The 22,106-nt window shown below is 50.2% G+C and overlaps 1 protein-coding gene across 1 annotated transcript in view; it reads left to right on the top strand.

Annotated features, from left to right (window-relative positions):
• Window positions 1-22,106, top strand: part of GRIK4 (glutamate ionotropic receptor kainate type subunit 4) — a 297,108-nt gene that overhangs the window by 101,986 nt on the left and 173,016 nt on the right. The window contains exon 2 of the mRNA XM_029915677.1: window positions 16,963-17,127. Coding sequence (XP_029771537.1) covers window positions 16,963-17,127 — 165 coding nt within the window. The remainder of the gene's footprint in view (window positions 1-16,962; window positions 17,128-22,106) is intronic.

Genomic DNA, 22,106 nt, shown 5'->3' with positions numbered 1-22,106 from the left:
CCACTCTCATCTCCCCAACTAGTCCCTGCGTCCCTGCTCTCAGGCCCGCATTGCTTCACATCTCCCCCTCCTGTGTTCTCAACCGCATCTTCTCTGCTAGTGTCTGGAGTCACACAGGTGTTCAGTGAGTGCTCATTGACTTGAATTCCCCCAGACAGGGAAGCTGACCTGGGCTTAGTGTCCTCTGGACGTGAGGCAGATGTCCCTGGCATCCCTGGATGTGCTAGACCCGTGACGGCTCCTGCCAGCCCCCATCACTCCCCGAGCCTCTGCCTGCCTTCTGCTTTAGCCCATAACTCGGCCAGAAGGCTGTCACCGGCAGCTATTAGAAAAGACAAACAGACAGCTCCAGCACCCACTAATCCTCTCCCTGGCCTGGCTCTGTGCACAGTGAGCCTCGAGTGTGGGTATGCCAGGAACTGCCCGGCCACCACTGTGCATCTGGTCCAGCCACAGCCGGCCAGGGGAGCTGCCACGGGCGGAGCCAGTGGCTCCCTCTGTGACCATGAAAACACCTAGGGACTGTCTGGTCCCAGAGAAAACCTGGAGGGAAGCGGCACAATCCAGAGAAAGGAACAGCTTCGAGTTAACTGGGAATATCAATGGGGTGAGCAGGGACCTTATAGCGTGGCCGTATTAATAAGGCACTAAATGCAGCTGTAATTGCTGGTTATGCCAGGGACTTTATTCATAAATTTCTTCCTCAGGGGTCACGTCCTTTTGTTAACTGCAAGAGCATGAAGGATTAAGGGATGGAACTAAAGGTGAACTGTGTTGTGAAAGCCCAGCAGTCAACACACATCAGGCTCAGGTCTCTTGACAAGTCTGGAAGGCGCACGTGTTTAGCCTGCATCTGTGCTGAGCCGTGTGGAGGACACAGGAGATGATGGGATGCGATTTGTGGACTCCTGTTCACCGTCCAGAGAGCTGGCCCGTGGCACCAGGAAATGGCACTGCGCCCCCCTCTGGTGGGCTGGCCCCATTGCCCACCCTCCCTGGGATCACTTCCCCTTGCTCTGTGCTCTCTCCCCACTTCAACCCCCTCTCCCAGCCTCCCTGTGGGCCCTCTGCAGCTTGACACGGAGTCCCGTTCTATGGAGAACCCAACCTGGCCAATGGAACGCTTCCCTTTTACCCTTTCCAGGGACAGCTGTTCACATGAGAGAGTGGCCGCTCTATTTCCCTGCTTCCCAGCGCGGCCGGTGGATGTCCTGCACGTCCTGCCTTGTTCCCCAGGACGCGTCTCCATGCACCTCGCACCTGCCGTTCTCACGCAAGGCTAGGATCCCTGGCTCACCCCCACCTCTCTTCTCTACCTCTCTGCTCTGGCTGGATCATCCGTGTCCATGAGTCCATCCCTCTAGTCCCATTGCCTTGAGGATACCTCACGGACACCTCCAGTGGCCTTCTCCTGACCACGACACTGTCTAATCCACCCTCTGGATGGTGGTGACGCCTGATCCTCTTCTGCCTCTGAAGCCCTAAATTTCAAATCCCACGATCTGCACACAGTATCCTACACTCCCCCCTTTCTTGTCTTGTTCCCACTGGTCACGCTCTCACCATAGCCGCACGTGCGTGCACCCCAAGTACTCTGCAGCCTCTCAGCCCTGCGGGGTCTCTTCACTTGGGTAACTTTCTCTGGACTTCACCAAACCCTTTCCTGGTAGTGCCTTCACCTGCTTTGTCCCCTTGTCCTGCCCTCCCACCCAGGAACTGCCACTTCTGGTGCTTCTGGCATCTACCTGCCTTGCTTTTCTCTGCGCCCTGAGGCTACTTACAGAAACACGCCAACTTCTGTGCATTTCCACCCAGGCCCGACACAAACGCATGTACGTGCTGGGTTAGAGCGTGTCTTCTAAGCTTTAGCCTGAAATTGTCTACCCTGTCTTTGCCATGATCGCTCAGAAGGTGACAATCTTGCCTCTTTTCAGAGAAAATAGAAGCTATCAAGCTCAGTCTCTCTCAACTCCCCCTTCCCCTAAGTAGTTATTTAGAGGCGTATCAATTAGTACTACATTTGCATCTCCCGGGTTGATAGCTACTAGTTCTTGAGCACTTGAAATACGGCTCATCTGAATTCAGATGGACCATTAAGTACAAAATATACATTGGATTTTCAAGTTTTAGTATGGAAACAATACAAACTATCTCAGTGATTACATACATATATATAATGTTATTTATGTATTTTGAGAGAGTGTGCAAGCCAGTGGGGAAGGGGCAGAGAGAAAGGGAGAGAAAGAATCCCAACCAGGCCTCATGCTATCAGTGCAGAGCACGATGTGGGGCTCGAATTCATGAATGGTGAGATCATGACCTGAGCCGAAATCAAGAGTCCGATACTTAACTAACTGAGCCACCCAAATGCCCCTCAACGATTTTGTATTGATTAAATGTCAAAATAGTAATATTCGGAAATTTTGGTTAAATACAATATATTATTTAATTTCATAATTTCACGTGTTTATTTTTACTTTTTTAAATGTGGCTCCTAGAAAACCTAAAAGTACATGCATTGTATTCCTGTGGGACAGCACTGGGCTGGAGCATAGGCTGAGCTTCAGTAGCAAAGAGATCTGAACATGTTGAATTTCAAAGATTGAAGGGTATGTCCCTCATGTGTGAGTCTGCAGGTGGGTTGCTGTCCCAGGTGGCTGGGGGTGGAGCCAGGAAGCTGTGTGGCCATTATCAGTGTATCATTCCCATCTGTTCCTGTTGTCACCATTTCCGGTCGACAAAACAAGGGAAGGAGAGTCTAGGCCATGGGGATGGCCCGGATGGTCTGCAGTTACTTCCACTCAAACTCACTGGCCCACTTCAGCTCCTGGCCTCCCCCAGCTGCAGAGGATGCTGGGAAATATAGTCTGTAGTTGGACAACCATGCATCCAGGTAACACTGAGGGTGTTTTATTGTGTAAAGGAAGAGAAAAAAGGAAACCCGAGGGGGCCAGCGAGCATCTCTGCAATGGCTTTGCCCTTCCCTTGGCCCTGGGTGAACCTGTACCCTGTGCTCCAGGCTCTTTCTCTACTGGCCTTTTTGCAAAATGCCCCCTTGCTTCTGACATAATCCACTTCTCCCTCCCATCTGGCTGCTTCTTCTGAGCCCCTCTCCTCTGAATTTACAACCCCTTCCTTGGCAATTGTGACTCCCTCCACAGACTCTACTATGCTTCCCTGGAAGACAAGCTCTACTTGACTCATTCACCTTCTTAGCCCCTTCTCAAGTAGCTGGATCTGCATGTTCTCCCCACCCCTCCCCTGGAGCAGCGCTTGCCAGGGTCCCTGGTGGCCTCCAACCGCCAAATCTCATGAAAAATTCTCAGTCCTTATTTCACTTGATTTCCGTCCTGCCTCTCGCATCAGCTTCTCTTTTTCCACATTCTCCCCAGATGTCAGGTCCCCAGGGTCTTTGACTCGTCCTTCCTCTCCCTCCTCACTGTCAGATCCAAGTTGTCATCACCACCCTGGCTCTGTGCTCTCCCAGGTCTGTGTGTCCAGCCCGGATAGTTCTCTGAGAGCCAGGCCAGGTACTGTCCACTGCTAAACAGTGTGCCCCAAAGTTAACAAGCACGACCCCCATCTCATCTGTGCCCTTCTCCAGGAACAAGCCTTCACCGTTACACCGCTGTGTTCTTGCTGCTAAGTCAGTGATGTCAGCATCTAAACAGTCAAGCCAGAAGCCTTTATATCTCCTAGACCCCTCCCCAGCCGCCCCCCACTCCCCGCCCCTGTGCATTACACCTCGTGAATCTTGCTCAGATCTTTCCCATTTCTTTGATCCTCGTTGCCCTGCCCCTCAGTACCTGCCCCATCTCTTTTTCCTGGGCGATTAAAATCACCCCCAAACTCCTGCCCATTTTTCAGTTGCCGCTCCACTGTGTCTTCAGTGCCATGAGCGATAGCACTAAAATGCAAATCTGATGATGTCATCATCTGTCGAAGGTCCTTCTATTGTTAACCTTCCAGTTCCCTGGCAGGGCACACAAGATCCTTCCTGCTCGGGTTTGTGTCTTCCCTTCCTGCCTGTCCAGCAGCTGCTGAACCAGTGATGCCTTCGGGGCCTCTGCACACTGGGACGCACTTCAGTTCCCTGCCTCTCTGGGGAGCTCACTGGGCTACTTCAGGGTCGGCCTTCTATGAAGCCTGGTGCATAGTAGGCACCGAACACGTGTGTGCATGAGACCTTCCCTAAAACGTCCCTCCGTTACCCAGAAAAGCCAGTGCTTCCTGGGAACTTTGTGATTTTTTTCTCTGTTAAACCACTTACTGTCTCCACCCCTCCCCAGAAATGTTTGTGAGAGCCAAAGACCCACTCATGGTTTTCTGCAATTTCCCAGTACTGTGGGCACCTGGATGGCTTGTGGATGGATCATAATGGATCATATGGTAACCCCAACTTACCATATTGGGTTGCAGCCATTTGATTTGATGGCCATCTCCTCCTCTGGATGCTTTGAAAGCAGAACTACTTCTTACCCATCTTTGTGTACCCACTGCCTTGCTTAAGATGAATGTTTAATAGGTATTTGATGAATTAATAAATAAAGGAATGACTAAGTAGATGAATGCATTGCCTCTATCACTTACAAAGCACAAGATTAAGTGCTAAATGAACAGCACAGACCGTGAGCACTTTAGGAGATTGGACGAGGGCAGAATCAGCATGGGCCAGAGCAGCCCCCCACGTGCCTGGGTCAGGGCGGGAGTGAACTTGAGAATGGAGCATAATTTGGGTGAGATTTGGATATGGGTCAAGAAAAGCTGAATGCTTTCTAGAAAGAAAAGACAGGACAGAGTGACATGCTCTGTTCACTGTTCAGCAGGGACCACCTAGATGTTGTAAAGTGGTCAAGGAGCTTGGTAGAATACCAGCCTGAAACGGAGTGTGGCGCTGGACCGGGGAGGGTGTGGGTAACCAGGCAGGTGAATATGCAATGTGGAGGCACTGGGTTAGCGCAGGAGAGCCCGGGGCTGGGAAGCAGGGAAGGAGTATTGCAGAAAGAGAGCAGGGGGTGGGGTGCCCCCCTCAGCGGTCCTCAGCGAGCAGGTGGAGTGGTGAAAGGGCGGAGAGAGTGCATACCAGCTCTACCATGGCTCACACGTAGGAGAAGGGCCATTCATTGACACTGGGAAGGCAGACAAAGCTCCCCACCCCCATTCTCTGAAAAGATAACGGGTTACATTTGAGACATGGGCTTTGACAGGATCTCCAAGGGCGACATTTCTCTTTAGTACCCAGAGATAGGAGTCTGATGTGTAGGTCGGGCAGTGGGACAGGGGATAGGGGTTTTAGAATTCCTACCTGTATGAGCTGATGGTTGAGAATGAATTCTTCAGTGAAGTGAAGAAAAGGTGGCCTGAGGACTGAGTCTGGAGTGTGGGGTTTGGGGAGCACTGCCAACTAGGGCTCTATGAAGGAGGGGAGAGGGGCACCTGGGCGGCTCAGTCAGTTAAGCATCTGACTCTTGGCTTTGGCTCAGGTCATGATGTCATGGTTTTGCGGGTTCAACCCGTGTCAGGCTCTATGCTGTTTGCGCAAAGCCTGCTTGGAATTCTCACCCCACCCTCTCCCCTCCCCTTCCCTACTTGCTCTGTCTCTGACTCTCTCAAAAATAAATAAATAAACCTAAAAAAGGGGGGGGGGAAGGGAGTTGGAGGCAGAGGGGGGTGGGAGCAAAGGTGACCAGAATGAAAATCAGACTAGTGTCATATCATGGATGTTAAACACGATAGCCCCAAAAAAGCCTCCAGCCACATATGACTCAGAGCCTCAAAACCCTAAGAGGCCACAGAAAGACCTTTGGATTTGGAAGGAAGGAGAACCTCGGTGATTTCTGGGAGTGAACTAGAGATGGTGGAGACTCAGGACAGAGAAGATGCAGAGGAATTGGAGGCAGGAAGTATAGACCACAGAGTTTAAAATGTCCCGTTTGCTCAGGACGAGGAGAGAGGGTAGGGAGAAAATAGGAAAGAGTCAGAAGAATAGTAACTTTTTTCCCATCAAAGCATTTTTTTAAGTGGAAGTATAATTTGCATACAGTAAACTGCCTGTATTTTGAACTATACAATTTGATAAGTTTTGCCATGCGTATGCCCGTCACACCATCACCATGGTCAAGGTAATGAAAGGTTTTTTTTTTTTATGTTCATTTGTTTATTTTGAGAGGGAGAGTGAGCAGGGGAAGGGCAGAGAGAGAGGGGGAGAGAGAGAATCCCAAGCAGGCTCCACCAGGTCAGCACAGAGCCCGTGTCTGGCTTCTTAAATTCCATTTTATCCTCGAGTAGGATCTTGTTGTATGGATATACCACAGTGTAAGTATTCACTTCCCTCTTGATGTTTGTCTCCCATCTTTGACTGTCACAGAGCAGGTTGCTATGAACATTTACGTACAAGTTTCTATTTAACCCAAACTATCTTTGGGACAAATACCTAGGAGTGGAATGCCTAAATCATATGGTGGGGGCATGTTTCACTCTTTAAGAAACTATCAAAGTGTTTTCCAAGTGGTTATACCGTTTTGCGTTCCCGCCAGTAGCTTATGAACATTCCAATTCTTCCCCATCCTTGCCAGCTTGGTGTGTGGTTGAGCTTCTTTAATTTTAGCCCTTCTAAATAAGTTTATGGTGAGATCTCGTTACGGTTTTAGTCTGTATTTCCCCAGTGACTCATGACGTGGAGTGTATCTTTATATGTTATCTGCCACCCATGTAACTTCTTGGGTGTCTCTTCGAATCTTTGCCCATTTTTTAAAACACTGGATTGTTGGATTTTTTATTACTGAGTTTTGAGAGTTCTTTGTATATGCTGGGTGTAAGTCCTTCATCGAGTGTATGCTTTTTGGATAATATTTTCTCCCGGTCTGTGGCTTGTCTTTTCTTCTATTCGTGGTGTCTTTGGAAGAGCAGACATTTTAAGTTTTGATGAATTCCAGCGTTCTGTTTTTTATTTTATGGGTTTTGCTCTTGGTGTCATGTCTAAGAAATCTTTTCTAATTCAAAGCCACAGAGATTTTCTTTAGAAGTTTTATAGCGTTGGGTTTGACACTTAGGCCTATGATCCATTCTGTGTTAATTTTTATGCGTGCTACAAGACGAGGTTGGGAGTTCCTTTTTATTTTTTATTTTAAACGTATAGATATCCAACTGTTCCAGTGCAGTTTGTTGAAAATATCATTTTTTTAAAACTGTGCCTTTGTCAACATCAGCTGGCCATATACGTATGGGTCAGAGTAGTAACTTTGAAGGAAGGAATAGAAGTTGGCATAACATCCCTCAAAGACGGATTCAGCTTAAACATTTACGGAGTGCCTGGCATCCTGTTGTCAGGCAGGATGCCAGGCACTGGGGATAGAAAAGATGAAAGGGGAAGTTAAAGATGAAACGGATCATTGAAATGGAGTATAAGATGCATGGGATTCTTTGGGGTACATTCTTGCAGCCCTTGATCCACGTCTGTGTTCAGGGAAAGCTCTGGAAGGAGGGGGTGTCTGAGTGGAGGACTCATCCCGAATGAGACTGACCCATGAGCAAAGGTGGGACAGCAGGAGGAGGAGCCTGAGGAAAAATGTGCAGACACGCAATGGCCTGTGTGTGGGTTTAGGTGGTGCTCAGGTAGTTTGGTATTTCTGGAAGGTAGAGAGGGATGCGCAGAGAAGCCGAACCTAAGGTTCGAGAGGGAGAGCCAGGTCTTGTCTGCCATGCCAGGGAGTTCCGTTTATTTTGAGACTCAAAGCTAAATGCGGGGATTTGCACCTTAAAGTGACTGGCAGCTGCGTGTGGGCGTGATGGAGGACTGCCAGGTGGTGGCTGCAAGTTTGGTGGGAAGACCAAGTGAGAGTCAAGAGGTTGCAGTTGAGTAGCCGACATGAAAGGACTGAACTTGGACCATCATGTGTGTTGAGATGGAGGGCAGGAGACTAATTCGGGAAATAGGGGCAAAGCCCCAGAGCCTTTGGGGGTGAGGAGTTGGGGTGAGGCTATGATGCGTGGGTGGTTGGTGCTGCCATGAGCCAAATCCAAGAAGAGCATAAGAGGGAAGAGGGTGAGTTTGCTTTGAGCCTTAATAAATTTGAGATGCTTATCAGACATTTACATGGAGATGCCATCAGGCAGGTGACACAGGGCATCCTCCTGGAGGGGGCTGTGAACATGTAGGGAGCTGCTGAGGGATGTAAGGGGAAGGCTCAGCACAGAACCGGGGCCTCACCAGTGTTAAAGGTGAGACTGTGGACCTTGAGAGGATGGGCACAGAAGCAGGAAGAAAGCCCCAGGGGCTTCGTGTCGTGGAAACCAGGTAAATTGAGCATTTCAGGCAAAAGACTCAGGACATGGGACTCGAACACTCAGGACTCTCAGGTTCAGCGGAAACTGAGACGCAGGTTAGCCAAGTTGTCTGGTGGCTCACGGGCTGTGGACCCAGGCTGCCATTAAGAGCTGTGTCATCTCGGTGACCCACCTGCCCCTTTCTCTGTGTTCCCACCTGTAAAATGGGACAGTAAGTTGTGGGGTTGTGTGTGGAATTAAATGAGACAATCCTCCAGTGTTCTTGGAACAGCACCTGTCAGATAGGAAACAATACTGCCAGCTAGTAATACAGTCAGAGAATCAAAGTGTCCCCTGGCTTTGCAAAAATGGTTGTCGACAGTGACCTTGTGCATGCAGTCTGAGCGGGGTGGTGGGGACAGAGGCGGATTACGGGAAAATGAGACTAAGGGAAGTTAACAATAGTTGAGCAATCACTTGAAAAGTCTGGCTTGAATCGAAGGAAAGATGGAAGGGACAGCCAGAGGGTCATACGGGGTCAGTGCAGTCCATGGACGGCCCCTGTGGGATGGGAGGGCCTGAGCACGTTTTAGCAGAGGGGAAGGAGCTGGTCTGGGGAGAGACGGAAGGTAAAGAGAGAAGGGGAGTGTGGTGAGGCAGAGTGTCAGGAGAGGAGAGCCGGGCACGGTGCTGGGGCTATCCTAGAACCGGAGGCCTCATTATCTGAGCCCATTGGAAAGGGGCGTCTGGCTGGCTCAGTGGAAGAGCATGTGACTCTCAATCTCGGGGGTCATGAGTTTGAGCCCCACATTGAGGGTAGAGATTACTTACATACATACATTAAACAAAAGAGAGTGAAGGCACTTCCCAGAAAGTGACCTTGGGTTAACCTCTCTGTGGACTGGGAGCTGGCGGGGGGCGGGGGGGGGCCGCTGGGCAATGGCTGAAGGTGAAGATCTGGGTCATGGGCTCACCAGTGTGCCCACTCTCCATTCATGTATTTTTTTTTAATGTTTGTTTATTTTTGAGCGAGAGACCAAGTGTGCCGGGGAGGGGCAGAGAGAGTGGGAGACACAGAATCTGAAGCAGGTTCCGAGCTGTCAGCACAGAGCCTGACACGGGGCTCAAACCCAAGAACCCTTAGATCATGACCTGAGCCGAAATAAGATACGCTTACTGACTGAACCACTTGGGTACATGCCCCTCCACTTCATGTATTAAAGTCCTAACTAAGAGACTGCATTTGGAGATAATGTCTTTGACGAGGTAAATAAATTAAAATGAAGTCATCGGGTGGGCCCTAACCCAGAATGACAGGTGTCCTAAGAAAAGATCAGGATACAGATGTGCACAGAGGACACAGGGAGATAAACTGAGGAGCAAGACCTCAGAAGAGCCCAGCCCTGCTGACATCTTGATCCTGGACTCCTAGCTTCCAGAACTGTGAGAAAATAAATTTCTGTGGTTTAAGGCCCCCCCCCGTCACCCCCCAAGTCTGCCCCAGGAAACAAATACAGTCTGGAATGTGAGAGGGAGCCGGCCAGGTGAGGCCAAGGGCAGATGGAGGTCCTGGGTTGCACCCCGGGTGAGGAGGAAGGGTGTGGGTTTCTGGTGGAGCGACCCACATGGCAGTGTGACCTCCTCCAACAGAAGGGATGACAGGGACCATCAGGGGTAAGAAGAGGGGCACGAGAGGTCAGAGGTGAGCAGGGAAGCTGGTGTCAGGTGAATGGCGATCCTGAGGCTGGCACTCGGCGTGGGAGCAAAGCGGACTGGCTTCCGGAGGCTCCAAGCATCTCTGCCTGTGAGCACAGGGCTCTAAGCTGTGGGCAGTGTTGCAGATACTGCTGTAAAGGTTCTCCGTAAAAATTCTCTTTTTTTTTTTTTAACGTTCTTATTTATTACTGAGAGACGGAGAATGAGCATGGGAGGGGTAGAGAGAGGGGGAGACACAGAATCCGTAGTAGGCTCCAGGCTCTGAGCTGTCAGCACAGAGCCCAATGCGGGGCTCGAATTCACAAACCATGAGATCAGGACCTGAGCCAAAGTCGGACACAACCGACTGAACCAGCTGGGTGCCCCACCTGAAAACTTCTTTATCCCCATCCCCCTCCCCTTAAAGAGATAATAGCTGTCAAAGTGCTTGAAAATCTTCGGTAGGGAGATTCTAGAAGACCCAAGGGATTAAAGGAGGCTGATTTTTCCAACCTGAGGGGTGACTTCCGGGCTGTTGAGAATTCGAGGAGGGAGAGCGAGCCCCGTTCCAGTTGCACAAGTGGGCCAGCCCCCGGGTGCCCTAGAGACCCTCACACGGGCCCTGCACCCTGCAGCGCTGGTTCAGAGGAACTGTCCTCAGTGTGAGTGATAGCTCGTGTTTCTACACCATATCACATTATTCACTCACTTGGTAACCATTGCTTAAGGGCCTCGTGCATAGGTGTCTGGAATCATTGGGGGTACAGAGATGAATTCAGCATGGCCCTCACCCTCAAGGGGCTGGCCGCCCCCGGGAGAAAAGACGGATAAACAGATAGGCCTAATAAAAAAGTCAAAAGTGATTAGTGGCTCATTAAAGGTGCAGAGAAATTCCTGTGGGAGTTTTAAGGAAGAGGGAATTAATTTGGGACGGGGAACCTGGGAGTGCCAAAGGAAGGAGATCACTCTGAGCTTTTAAGGTTCAAGCTAGTGGAGGGAAGTTTTATAGAAAGAGAGATGGAAAGGTGAGCAACCCTCCAGGGCAGTGAGTGGTCACTGGGGAAATCTAAGGAGAGTACTGGGCTGGGGGAGTCAGGGAGGGCTTCTTGGAAGAGGTGGGTCTGAGGGGAAGAAGGAGAGTCCTTAGGGGCGGGGCCAGTGTCAGCAGAGGCAATGGAGGAAGGAGCATAGGCCAGCCTTGGTCCTGACATGGGGGCACTGTCGCTCTGGGGGTGGAAGGGTGTGCTCTGTCCATGCCAGATTGCAGAGGCCCTGGTGCCACCTTAGAGGCTCAAACGGGACCAACCCTTGGATAATGGGGAGGCTTGAGAGCTTTGAGCAGGTCAGTGATATCATGGCCACACTCATCGGGTGAACGAGAAGGGAACAGAATGGGCAGAGCTGAACCAGCCAGCCGCAGGGGAGGTGTCCTCTCTGGAGTAGACCTAGGTCTCAGTCTGGAACATGGAGAAGACCTAGGGGTGGAGGTGGGCGCGGAGTCGAGAGGCTGCCCTTTCCTTTGTGTGAGCCTTAGAACTCTGAGAGAACTGAGTAGAGGTGAGGCTCTTGGCTTGTGGGGAGAAAGGCCCGAGGTTAGGGGTCACCAGCTCGCTGGGCCTGAAAGAGGCATGTTGAGTGCATATGGTAGTAGAGTCCCTGGGCACAGAGTCCCCAGGGCTGGAAGCGTGCGGAAGACCCTGGTCCCTGACTGCATCTCTCCATCGCGACCTTGTCCTTGCTGCAGACCTTCCAGCCTTTCCATGCTCCCTAGTTGACTTATTTGCAGAACCATCCCTGGGGGTGGACGATGTACCAGATAACACTGTTCCCCCTTAGGCAGTGGCTGGGGACTCTGAGCATCCTGGCGTAACCAGATAGCCAGGCCTGGGGGACAGAGCACGGGACCAGGAGTGTCAGCTGCACACTCAGTCCTGAGCACACTGCTCTCCCGCCACAGGACCCCTCGCCAGGGACCGCCGAGCAGCAAGCCTGTTGGTAACCGCCTGTTGGGGACATGTTCCTCCGGTGTCCTATGAGCCTGAGCCTGGATCTCATCCTTTGTCTCCACAGCCCCAGAACCTGGGTTCTGACCTCCATGTGGTTGATACCAACCAACCACCCAGTTGAGGCTCTTCCCAGACAGGAGTTAATGAGCATCTAAAATCTAAAACCTAAATTGAAAAGTGGTGCCCAGAATGGGGCAGAGGAGGTTGAGGAGAGTTCCAGAGTCCCTTCATCGAACCCTGTGGGGAGGAAGAGAAGAAAGAGGTGCTCAGGGGACCTCATGTGCCCTGAGTATAAAATTTTCACATTCCTTCTTCCCCACCTAGTACGATCCCGCTGTCTCAGAGTGTGTCCAGTGAGGCTCTGTGAGTTGATTAAGTGGTGTTCCATGGCTGGCGGGTGTCCTGCACATCTGGGTTGGTATTGGCACATTTTCTTTGTCATCTCGGGCCACCATAACACAACACCACAGGCTATGTGGCATCAACAACACACATTTATTTCTCGAAGTTCTAGAGGCCAGACGTCCAAGGTCAAGGTGCCAGCCGACTCATTTCCTGGGGAGAGCCTGCTTCCTGGCTTGCCTTCTTGCCGCGCCCTCACACAGTTGGAGAGAAAGAGAGAGCTCTCTGGTGTCTCTCCTTGTGAGGACACTAATCTCATCAGAGCAGGGACTTAGCCTCATGACTTCATTTGACTTTCCTTACCTCTGAAAGACCCTATGTCTAAACATAGTCACCTTGGAAGCTGAGGTTCAACATGTGAACTTGGGGGGGAGACACATTCAGTCCACAACACGTGTCCTGAAGGTGTGCTGTTGGGAAGAGAACACACAGCCCTGGAACAGAGTGTCGTATGTGTGTTGCCTCCTCTTGGTACAGCCGGGGTTGTGCCCTTTGTGTACTGACGTGACCAAGGCAAGTGTAGCGTGTCTAGCATGGACCTGATCCAAACATTATGGAAGGAGCTCCTCCCCCACCCTATAGGGCTGAGCTCCTCCTTAGACTTACAGGGCACATGGGCATTTCCCGAGAGATTGTTTTATTAACTTACTTTGTTATAAGTGATTTACTAATATTTACAAGGTGATAGATGGAAAAGCTGGGAAGAGTGAGGTCCTATGGCCCAAAGAGAAAAATGCTCCCAGTTTAGAAATTTCCTGGGGGTTGGGAGCATTAGCTTGGGGAATTTCCAGAGGCCCAGGCCTATTAGTGTTTCAGAGTTGATTTGCCCTGATGAGACTTTCTTTTTTTTTTTTTTAATAGTTTTTTTTTTTTTAATTTGTATTTTGAGAGAGAGCTTGAGTGGGGGAGGGACAGAGAGTGAAGGGGACAGAGGATCCAAAGCAGGCTCTGTCCTGTCAACAGCCAGGTAGCAGCAAGCCTGATATGTGGCTCGGACTTACAAACTGTGAGATTGTGACATAAGCTAAAGTCAGATGCTCAACCCACTGAGCCACCCAGGGGCCCCAAAACTTTCTTTATGGTGTGTGGAAGGGTCATGAGCCCTGTTGTGATGGACTAAATTGTGTCCTCCCAAAACTCACATGTTGAAATCCTAACCCCCACTATGATGGCCTTAGGAGGTGGGACCTTGGGGAGGGGATTTGGTTCAGATGAGGTCACAAGGGCGGTGGGACCTCCATGATGGGATTAGTGTCCTTCTAAGAAGAGTCCAGAGAACGTTGTCCCTTTCTCTCCACCATTTGAGGACCATGTAAGAAGGCAGGTGTCTGCAGTAGAACCCAGCCACTCAAGTTGATCTCAGATTCCCCCACCTACAGAACTGTGAGAAAAAAATGTTTGCTATGTAAGTCACCCATTGTATGGTCATTTGTGACAGCATCCTGAGCTGATTAAGACACACCTACCTGGGACACCCCCTTCTCAGCGGCAAATCTCCACAAAGACAAGTTGCACCAGAAGGAAGATGAGCCTTGGTTCAGGGTATGGGGTCTATGGGAGGCTGACCTGGGGTCACCTTCCGCCTCTCCCACTCACCAGCCCTGTGAATTTGGGCAGGTCCCTTGACCCCTCGGATCTCTGTTTTCTCATCTCCAAGTGACGATAACACAAAGAACACATACTTCTCACAGACTTGTTGCAGAGATTAAGTGAGATCGTGTCCACTAAGCACCTACACTAATATTGCCACGGAATAGATGTGTGCCTACTAACCTACAGCTCGTGTGCCGTGGACCCACCACCTCTTTCCCATGACTCGTGTGGGATGGCTCTGCCATTTCCTGGCATTTTCAGGTGTCTCTTTTCTAAGCTTTAGACTAGTGATTTCTATTTTATTTTTGTTTTATTTTATTGTGTTTTGTTTTGCTTTATTTTAATCATATTTTTTTAATGTGTGTTTGTTTTTGAGAGAGCATGCATGAGGAGGGGAGAGGCAGAGAGAAAGGGAGACAGAGGATTTGCAGCAGGCTCTGTGCTGTTAGCACAGAGGGCGATGTGGGGCCTGAACCCTTGAATCATGAGATCATAACCTGAGCGCTCCCCCATTTTATTTTATTTTTTTAATTTTTATTTATTTTTTTATTTTTGAGAGACAGAGAGAGACAGAATGAGCAGGGAGGGTCAGAGAGAGAGGGAGATACAGAATCAGAAGCAGGCTCCAGGCTCTGAGCTGTCAGCACAGAACCCGATGTGGGGCTCGAACCCATGAACCATGAGATCATGACCTGAGCCAAAGCCAGACACTTAACTGACTCAGCCACCCAGGCGCCCCCCATTTTATTTTTAATGGTGCAACTTTTATACTCCATATCAAGTCTTACATGGAACCCAAAATATCCAAAACTAATGGATGGGGAAGTGTGCTGGTTGAAGCTGGCATGGGCTAGAGACCTCCGTGTGGCCTCCCCATCTGCTTCCTAATGGAACCCAGGGCCCTCCAAGGAACACCATTTATGAATCACGTCTGTAGGCTGCCCTTCTGTTCTCTTCCCAGAGTCTTTCTCCTGGGCCAGCACGGTACATTCATTCAGGTTTCTGCTTTCCAAGGAATATTCTCATCCTGGTCTTGCTTTTCTGAGGCCACTTGGGCAGGTGTTGCGGGTGTCCCTTGGGCTCCCCAATCACACGTTTCCAGCCCTTTGGCCACTCATGCAGGGGCTGATCACACCAGGTGTGTGAGGACTTTGCTACGTAATTCACAGAAGCTCACTTTAATGCCTAGGTGTTTGAACGCACCTCTGTTGCCCATGTATGTCCCAACCTGTCAGTGAAATCTAATTTTTATTGTTCAACAAGGCAATGCATATAAATATATCCACATATCAGAAAAAAAAGCCTTTGTAATATTCTGTGTCCTGGTTTTTGGTTTGGAAAATGGGTCATAGTAGGTATGGGAGCACGATACGGAAGACAGCATGGGACCTAGGTCTCTTGAGTCCACACCAGCCACAGAGATTCAAGGGCCACGTGTCGGTGAAATCTATTTGACATGATCCCTCATGTTGCTTTTCTGAGCCTTCAAACCTCTTAAAGATAAACTTGATACTCTTTTTTTTTTCTTGTACCAGCTTTATTAAAATATAATTCATATACCACACGATTCACCCATTTAAAGTATACAACTCATTGGCTTTTAGTGTATTCACAGTGTTGTCCATCTATCACCATAATCAACTTTGGAACATTTTCATCACCCCAAAAAGAAACAATTGTGTATGCATTAGCAGTTATTCCCCATTCCTTCAAGCTTTTCCACCACTGCTACTAGGCAACCCCTAATCTACCTCCCACTTCTGTGATTTTCCCTATTCCGGAAAGTCCATATAAATGCAATCATCCAATGGGCAGTATTTTGTGTCTGGCTTCTTTCACTTACCATCGTGTTTTCAAGGTTCATGCATGTTGTGGCATGTGTGAGAATGGAGAACGTCCTTTTATATTGTTGAATACTATTCCATTGTGTAGATGTACCATATTTTGCTTATTCATTCATCAGTTGATGGCCATTTGATTTTTCCACTTTGGGGCTATTATGAATAATGCTGCTCTGAGCATTTATATACAAGTTTTTGTAGAGATGCCCAATTTTGTAATTTCTTCTGCCAAGAGAATGAATGATATCCAGAGCTAGATTTGTTGGGTGTTTACCACATACCACCAGGTATCATGTTGAGCACTTCATGTATACTATTCATATAATCTTCACAGAAGCCCAAGCCCTGGGCTCTCTCCCCATTTTACGAGTGAGGGAACTGAGGTCTCATAGCTAATACAGGCTGGAGCTGCAATGTGAACCTAGGTTTTTATGCTACCTGACTACTGCTTCTGGAAGTTGCCCGTCTATTAGTACTACTTCACTCCAGCCATTCCTATTAAGTCACGCCGATGAAATCCGTGGGACGTGTCACTTACATACGTTATCTTACTGAATCCTCACAGCAGCCCCCGGAGGTTGTCTTACTGCTCTTAACCATCAGTGAGGAAAGGAAGTTCAGGGAAACTGCCTCGCTCACCAGCTGACATCGTTCATCAGTGTCTGAGCCTGGAGGCCCGGGGTTCAGCAGGACCCTGCCCCCGCTCCTTCGTGCCACAGCTCTCCCTCTCATGCCTGACTTCCTTTAACCCCTCATCTCAGGGAGAGCTTCACAGATGCCCAGAATACCATTTTCACAGGACAACCACTGTCTGCCTTCCTTTGCACACAAGTGCCGGCGTGCACATGCAGATGTACATGCAAGTGTCTTGCCACGCCTGGGTCTCAGGACCTCGTACACATTGACCCCGGGGGCCCTGCCATGACATGATGGGCTTCCTGAGGTGGGGATGCACATTAGAATTCATGGCTACACCTGGCTATGAACCAAGACCCTTAGCATATAGAGAGCTGGCTCTGGCAACAGTTCCGAGGATGGCAGGGTGGTGGGGGACGAGGGGGGCCGCCTGAAAGAGGAAGGTGGCAGTGGGGGGAGACTGGAGAAAAAGGAGGGTGACGGGAGAGGGTACCAACTGTCTCCGTGTGGTTGCCTGCCCACAGCTGCTATCTTGGATGACCCCATGGAGTGCAGCAGAGGGGAGCGGCTCTCCATCACCCTGGCCAAGAACCGCATCAACCGCGCTCCTGAGAGGCTGGGCAAGGCCAAGGTCGAAGTGGACATCTTTGAGCTTCTCAGAGACAGCGAGTACGAGACTGCAGAAACCAGTACGTAGAATGGGCAGGGCTGCCCTCTGCTTTCCTTGCTGGCAGAGGAGGGGCTGATAGTGTGAGCCAGACCCACTACCAGGCCTGCAATCAGCCATTCCCAAGAGAGGGAGAGAAACCTGCACCAGGAGGCCCCACGGGGCTTAGTCTGGATGAGGGCCCCAGGTCTCATTGCCAGTTAGAATTAAGACAGGATACTCATTCATTCATTCACCCACCCATTCATTCCTTCATCTATTGATTCATCCAACTCCTGGATGTATCGTACACGAATCGCTGAATGAAACGTTGTGTGTGATTAAGGGAGATACGGCCGGCCCAGGACTAACTTAGCCCATGCACGTCTGATCACCTGTCTTGCAATTTTGTGTTGAGGGCAGCACTATGGGACTTGGGGTGAAGTTTGGCTATTCTGTGGGTGACCTTGGACAAGTTTACTTCTCCCGTTTAACTCAATCTCTTCATCTGCAAAGTGGGAATGCTGGCCTCTACTTTGCAAGTCTTGCAGGTCGGTGTGAGCTTTAAATCACTTAAAATAGCACAGAATCTTTTGTGAGTTGCAGGGCTTTACAGACATACACAACAAGTCACATGTGTGGAGCCCCTACCAGGTGCTGGGCACTGATTTTAATGCTACCAACCTGAGAGCTAAGAATCATTGGCCCCACTTGACAAGAGAAACATATTCAACGTTGAATAACTTGCCCAGCCACAGAGCCAGTTCAGGGCTGAGCGGGTCCTGAACCCTGCAAGGTCAGAGCCCAGTCCACTGTGCCCTCTCTGGAATTCTCTGCTGCGTTGCTGGTCTCACCTTGATGACTTTACAGGATCAACTTTTCAGTCAGTGCGCTGGTGGCCCCCAGTTAAGCTGGGAATGAACGACCCCAGTGCAGAGGGAAGGAAAGGAGCCCCCCAGCCCAGAGAGGTAATAACATGTCTTCCCTAAGACTTTGCCCCATCTCCTCCCTTTGGAACACATGTCAACCTTTGGTTGCACTCCGCGACAAAACTAGACTAAGACAAAAGAGCCACTTGCTCAGGTATGTATGTGAGACACCTGGTCTTCTGTGTGTGTTCTCAGGGCGGCTCTGACCTGGGCCATTAGTATTGCAAGAGAAGTGACACATCACACTGGCCCACATGCAATCGGCAGGCTGTCACATGGCTCCGGAGACGGCTGGAAGGGAGGAAGCCTAGACTCTTTGTCTCATAGCTCCTTTACGGCTCTTGTGGTATTGCATCTGTGCCCCTCCCTCTCTGGCTTATTGACCTCCCCGGCTCTTTCATCATGTACCTGTCCCTTCATGGCCATGCAGGCCCAGTGTACTCTGTACCTATTTATTCAGCAAACTATTATTAAGCATTTACTCCATTTCAGGCATGGTTTGGAATATCACGCATTGGGAACAGAGCAGCAAACAAGGTAGACACGGTCCCTGCCACGAGGTGGCTTATGGTCTCTGCTCCCCATGTACATCAGTGGCAGCTTCTGTTAGTGCCTCTTGGTTTGAATTTCTAAGGCAGAGGATCTGGTGGGTACAGTTCATCTTCCCATGGCTGGTGTCATAAGTCACCAATGTTGGCCAAATGGCCTAATAACTACCTTTGGGGAGAGTGAATGCTCTTAGGAACCATACAGAACAGTACTGTTGAGTCTAGCAGAATCTATTAACACGATTCCTCCAGAAGGGGGACTGGGTGACAGGTACCTGAAATAGCCGTTCATTTATTCATTAGTTCAGTCAATACATATTCAGTGAATGCCTCTTGGACTCTCTTCTCAGCAATGGGGATTCAGTAAAGAGCAGATTGGAAATCCTAGCTGTCAAAGAGATGAAATTCTAGTACAACAAAAGGAAGATTCCAGTGTCTTGAAACCTTCTGAATGAAATCAGAAGTATCAGCAACATCTTGTGAAAGATCTCCTAGTCCAGTCTGCAGTGGATCTTTGTCCAGGAGGATGGGTCTCAGATAAGGATCTACGTTCCTAAACAGCTCTGCAGTATGTGCTTTAAGTCAGCTCTCCCTCCTTCTCTTTGGTTCCTCAGGGCTTTCCTGGCAGAATGGAGAGCACAGATTGTCCATTGTGGATGAGGGTCATTAGCAGATGTAAATTTCCTCTCCCAGTGACCCACGCAGCCCGTCTTACTAAAGTCAATACATCTAAAATATTTAGCCAGATGAATCAGGGGAATGAAGGAAACGGACACTTTTATTCCATGTTACAGAGCTTTGGGGCGTCTTTTTCATGCCCTTCTTTTAGGCACCAAGTATTTTATTAGGTAGTAACCCATGGTTCAGCTTTTACAGCTCTCTGTGTTTAAGGCATGATTAGCATTTGTTAGAAACAGGGCTTCTGGATCCTTCTACCCCAAAGGCCTTTCATCTGAAGCCAGAGCTGCTCCCCCACAATGGATTTTAAGCACCACCCAGATAGTTCATAGGAATGTTCCAACCCAGCTGTCTCCTTCCCGAAGCAAGGGAGAGAAGGGAGGCAGTGCTACCGGCTGATGTCAGGCAGGGACTGGACTTCAGTGTCCGTGTTGGGAGAAGGAGATAGGGAGACAGGGTCCCCGGATCAAGGAGGGACGAGAGGTCTGCAATCCCTGCTTTGGGGAGTCTGTGTTATAAAGAGTGAGAACATAGATGTTAAATTCAGACTGGCCAGTTTTAAATCCTGGCTCTCCTGATTACTACCTATGTGACTGCGCACAGGATGTACTACAGTTTCCTTGTTTTTTGGTTTTTTTTTAATTTATATTGAGAGAGAGCAAGGGAACTCGAGCAGGAGAGGGGCAGACAGAGAGGGAGAGGAGAGTCCCAAGCAGGCTCCACAGTGATGCGGGGCTCAAACTCACAAACCAGGAAATCATCACGTGAGCTGAAATCAAGAGTCAGACGCTTAACTGACTGAGCCGCCCAGGCCACTCTACAGTCTCCTCGTTTGTAAAGTGAGGGTGGTAATATCACCTCCTAGGGTCATTCAGGGCACAGCCTGAGACAGTGCAGGTGAGATGTCTAGTTCCATGCATGTCATTGGCACTCAGTAAACAGCCCCTGGGGACTTTGTTGTTGGCTTTCTCTCATGTCCTTGAGCAGGCTTCCTTCCTGTCTTACCGCCCTCTCCCTCTCTCCTGTGTTCAAAGTCCAGCCACCTGGACAGCACCGTCTGCCTCCCAGTTCTCCTCAGGTGGCCGGTCTGAATGTCAGCACGTATCACGGGACATCCACCATGCCTGAACATTCCCTTTCCAGTTTCCCAGGCTTGACGCATTGGACAGTGTTGAGCCTTTGGAGGTTGGGAGGGGGCCTCCCAAAGCCCATCTCTGCTGCTCAGGGTCATGGGCTGTGTTTTTCCCAGGCTGGTGGCCCAGGGTCAATTTTCATGATTCACTTAAAACTATCTGAGTCAGTCTGGGGCCCTGAATAATGCCCCCAGCCTCACACCTGTCACCCACGGCCAGGAACTCTGTTCCAAGGGGCGAAGGAGACACTAGCGGTGACATTCTTGGTTGTGAGAAGCAGAGGCCTGCTCTAAGTTTGCAGTAGCAATCCAGCAATGTACGGGGTGTCCACTTTCAATAGCGGTAGGTGGGTTTCAGAAAGTCCTGGATAAATTGCGCTTTAATGAATCATGTTCCGGGCGGGACTATCAGTCGAGGAAAACAATGACTCTTTCAAGAACCTAAGTTCCAAAGTGTAAAGAAACTGAACATGCTGATGTCCGGGGTTCCACCTCCTCATCTGATGGTAGAAAACAAGGCTGGGAGATGGGAAGGACCAGATGGGCCATTAATTAGTAACAACTCCAGACACTGGAAAGTTACAAGTACAAAATCCCCTCCTCTTGTATCTGGTAGACTTTCAGATAGTAGGTTTATTTAAAGTGAGGGTCACCATAAGGCTTCCTCAAACCCACGTGGGGTTCCCTTCGCCCCTGCCCTTTTACCATCATCGCCTCCGGCTTCTTGATGCTTGGCTTCCCGACTCCCTCCGTGCAGCCTGCGGATCCGAAATAAGAGGAATGGATGAGACCTACTAGGTCATCTCCTCCCTGCCTGGCCCCTCCCCCCTGCTTCTGTATCTTATCTCCACCCCAGCCTTTCTGGGGCAGGGAGGTTCCCACGGACCTTGCCAGCTCTGTTCCATAGATCAGCGCGTCTCCCGCGGCTGCCTTATCAGAGCTTAACGGAGCGCCCCCCCCTTATCACCCAGACACCCGGAGGCACTGTCCCTGCTGCTGCCAGAGCCAGTTTGAAGTTTAATTTACTGCAGAGCCAGAAGCAGGGGCCTCCCTGTCAACCCCTCGCCTCTGCCTTGGCTTGTCTCTGTGAGGCCAAGTGTGCTATCAGCTGTCCACACTGATTCCCCTGGAAACCCAGAGGCGCACTGGTTACCTGGTCCCACGCGGCCCCTCTGCCCCTGGAGAGGAGCACAGAGCGGGGTGTCCGGGCCGCGGGGTTTTGTTCTTCCTGCATGAGCTCCCGAGCTTCTCACAGGCTCCATCGGGGTGACCTCGGGTGACACAAAGCTGCCTCCAGTAAGTGAGGGCAAGTACTCCCCCATCAGTTCAGTAGGCCAAATAAATCCTAGTCCACATAAGGGGAAGAAGTGAGAAGCCGAATGAATAGTGATGAGTCATTCAGCAAACCTTCTGAGCAGCGCCCTCTCTGAGCCGCCCACATCACCGGTGGACTCAGAAACGCATTGAAATCATCTGGTCTGACCTCCTCGTGGTTGGGCAACAGGTGGGGAAACTGAGGCTCACAGTCTTTTTCCAGAAGGCGGTTAAAACCCAAACATCTGAAAAGTGACATGAAGTTCAGTAGTTCTGCCGCGTGGCTCAGACATGGGCAGAGGAGGGTGGAACCACGTGGGTCTTAGGTAAAGCTGGTGGCCAGGTGGCACCTCTGGGCTGGACCTTGAAATGTTTGGTGGTTGAAGAGAAGAGCCCCCCCCCCCCCCCCCCCCCCCCCCCC

The sequence above is a fragment of the Suricata suricatta genome, chromosome 11 (assembly GCF_006229205.1).
Source record: "Suricata suricatta isolate VVHF042 chromosome 11, meerkat_22Aug2017_6uvM2_HiC, whole genome shotgun sequence".
Lineage (NCBI taxonomy): Eukaryota > Metazoa > Chordata > Mammalia > Carnivora > Herpestidae > Suricata > Suricata suricatta.
The sequence above is the reverse complement of the archived record's forward strand: the minus strand, read 5'-3'. Positions and strand labels throughout refer to the sequence as shown.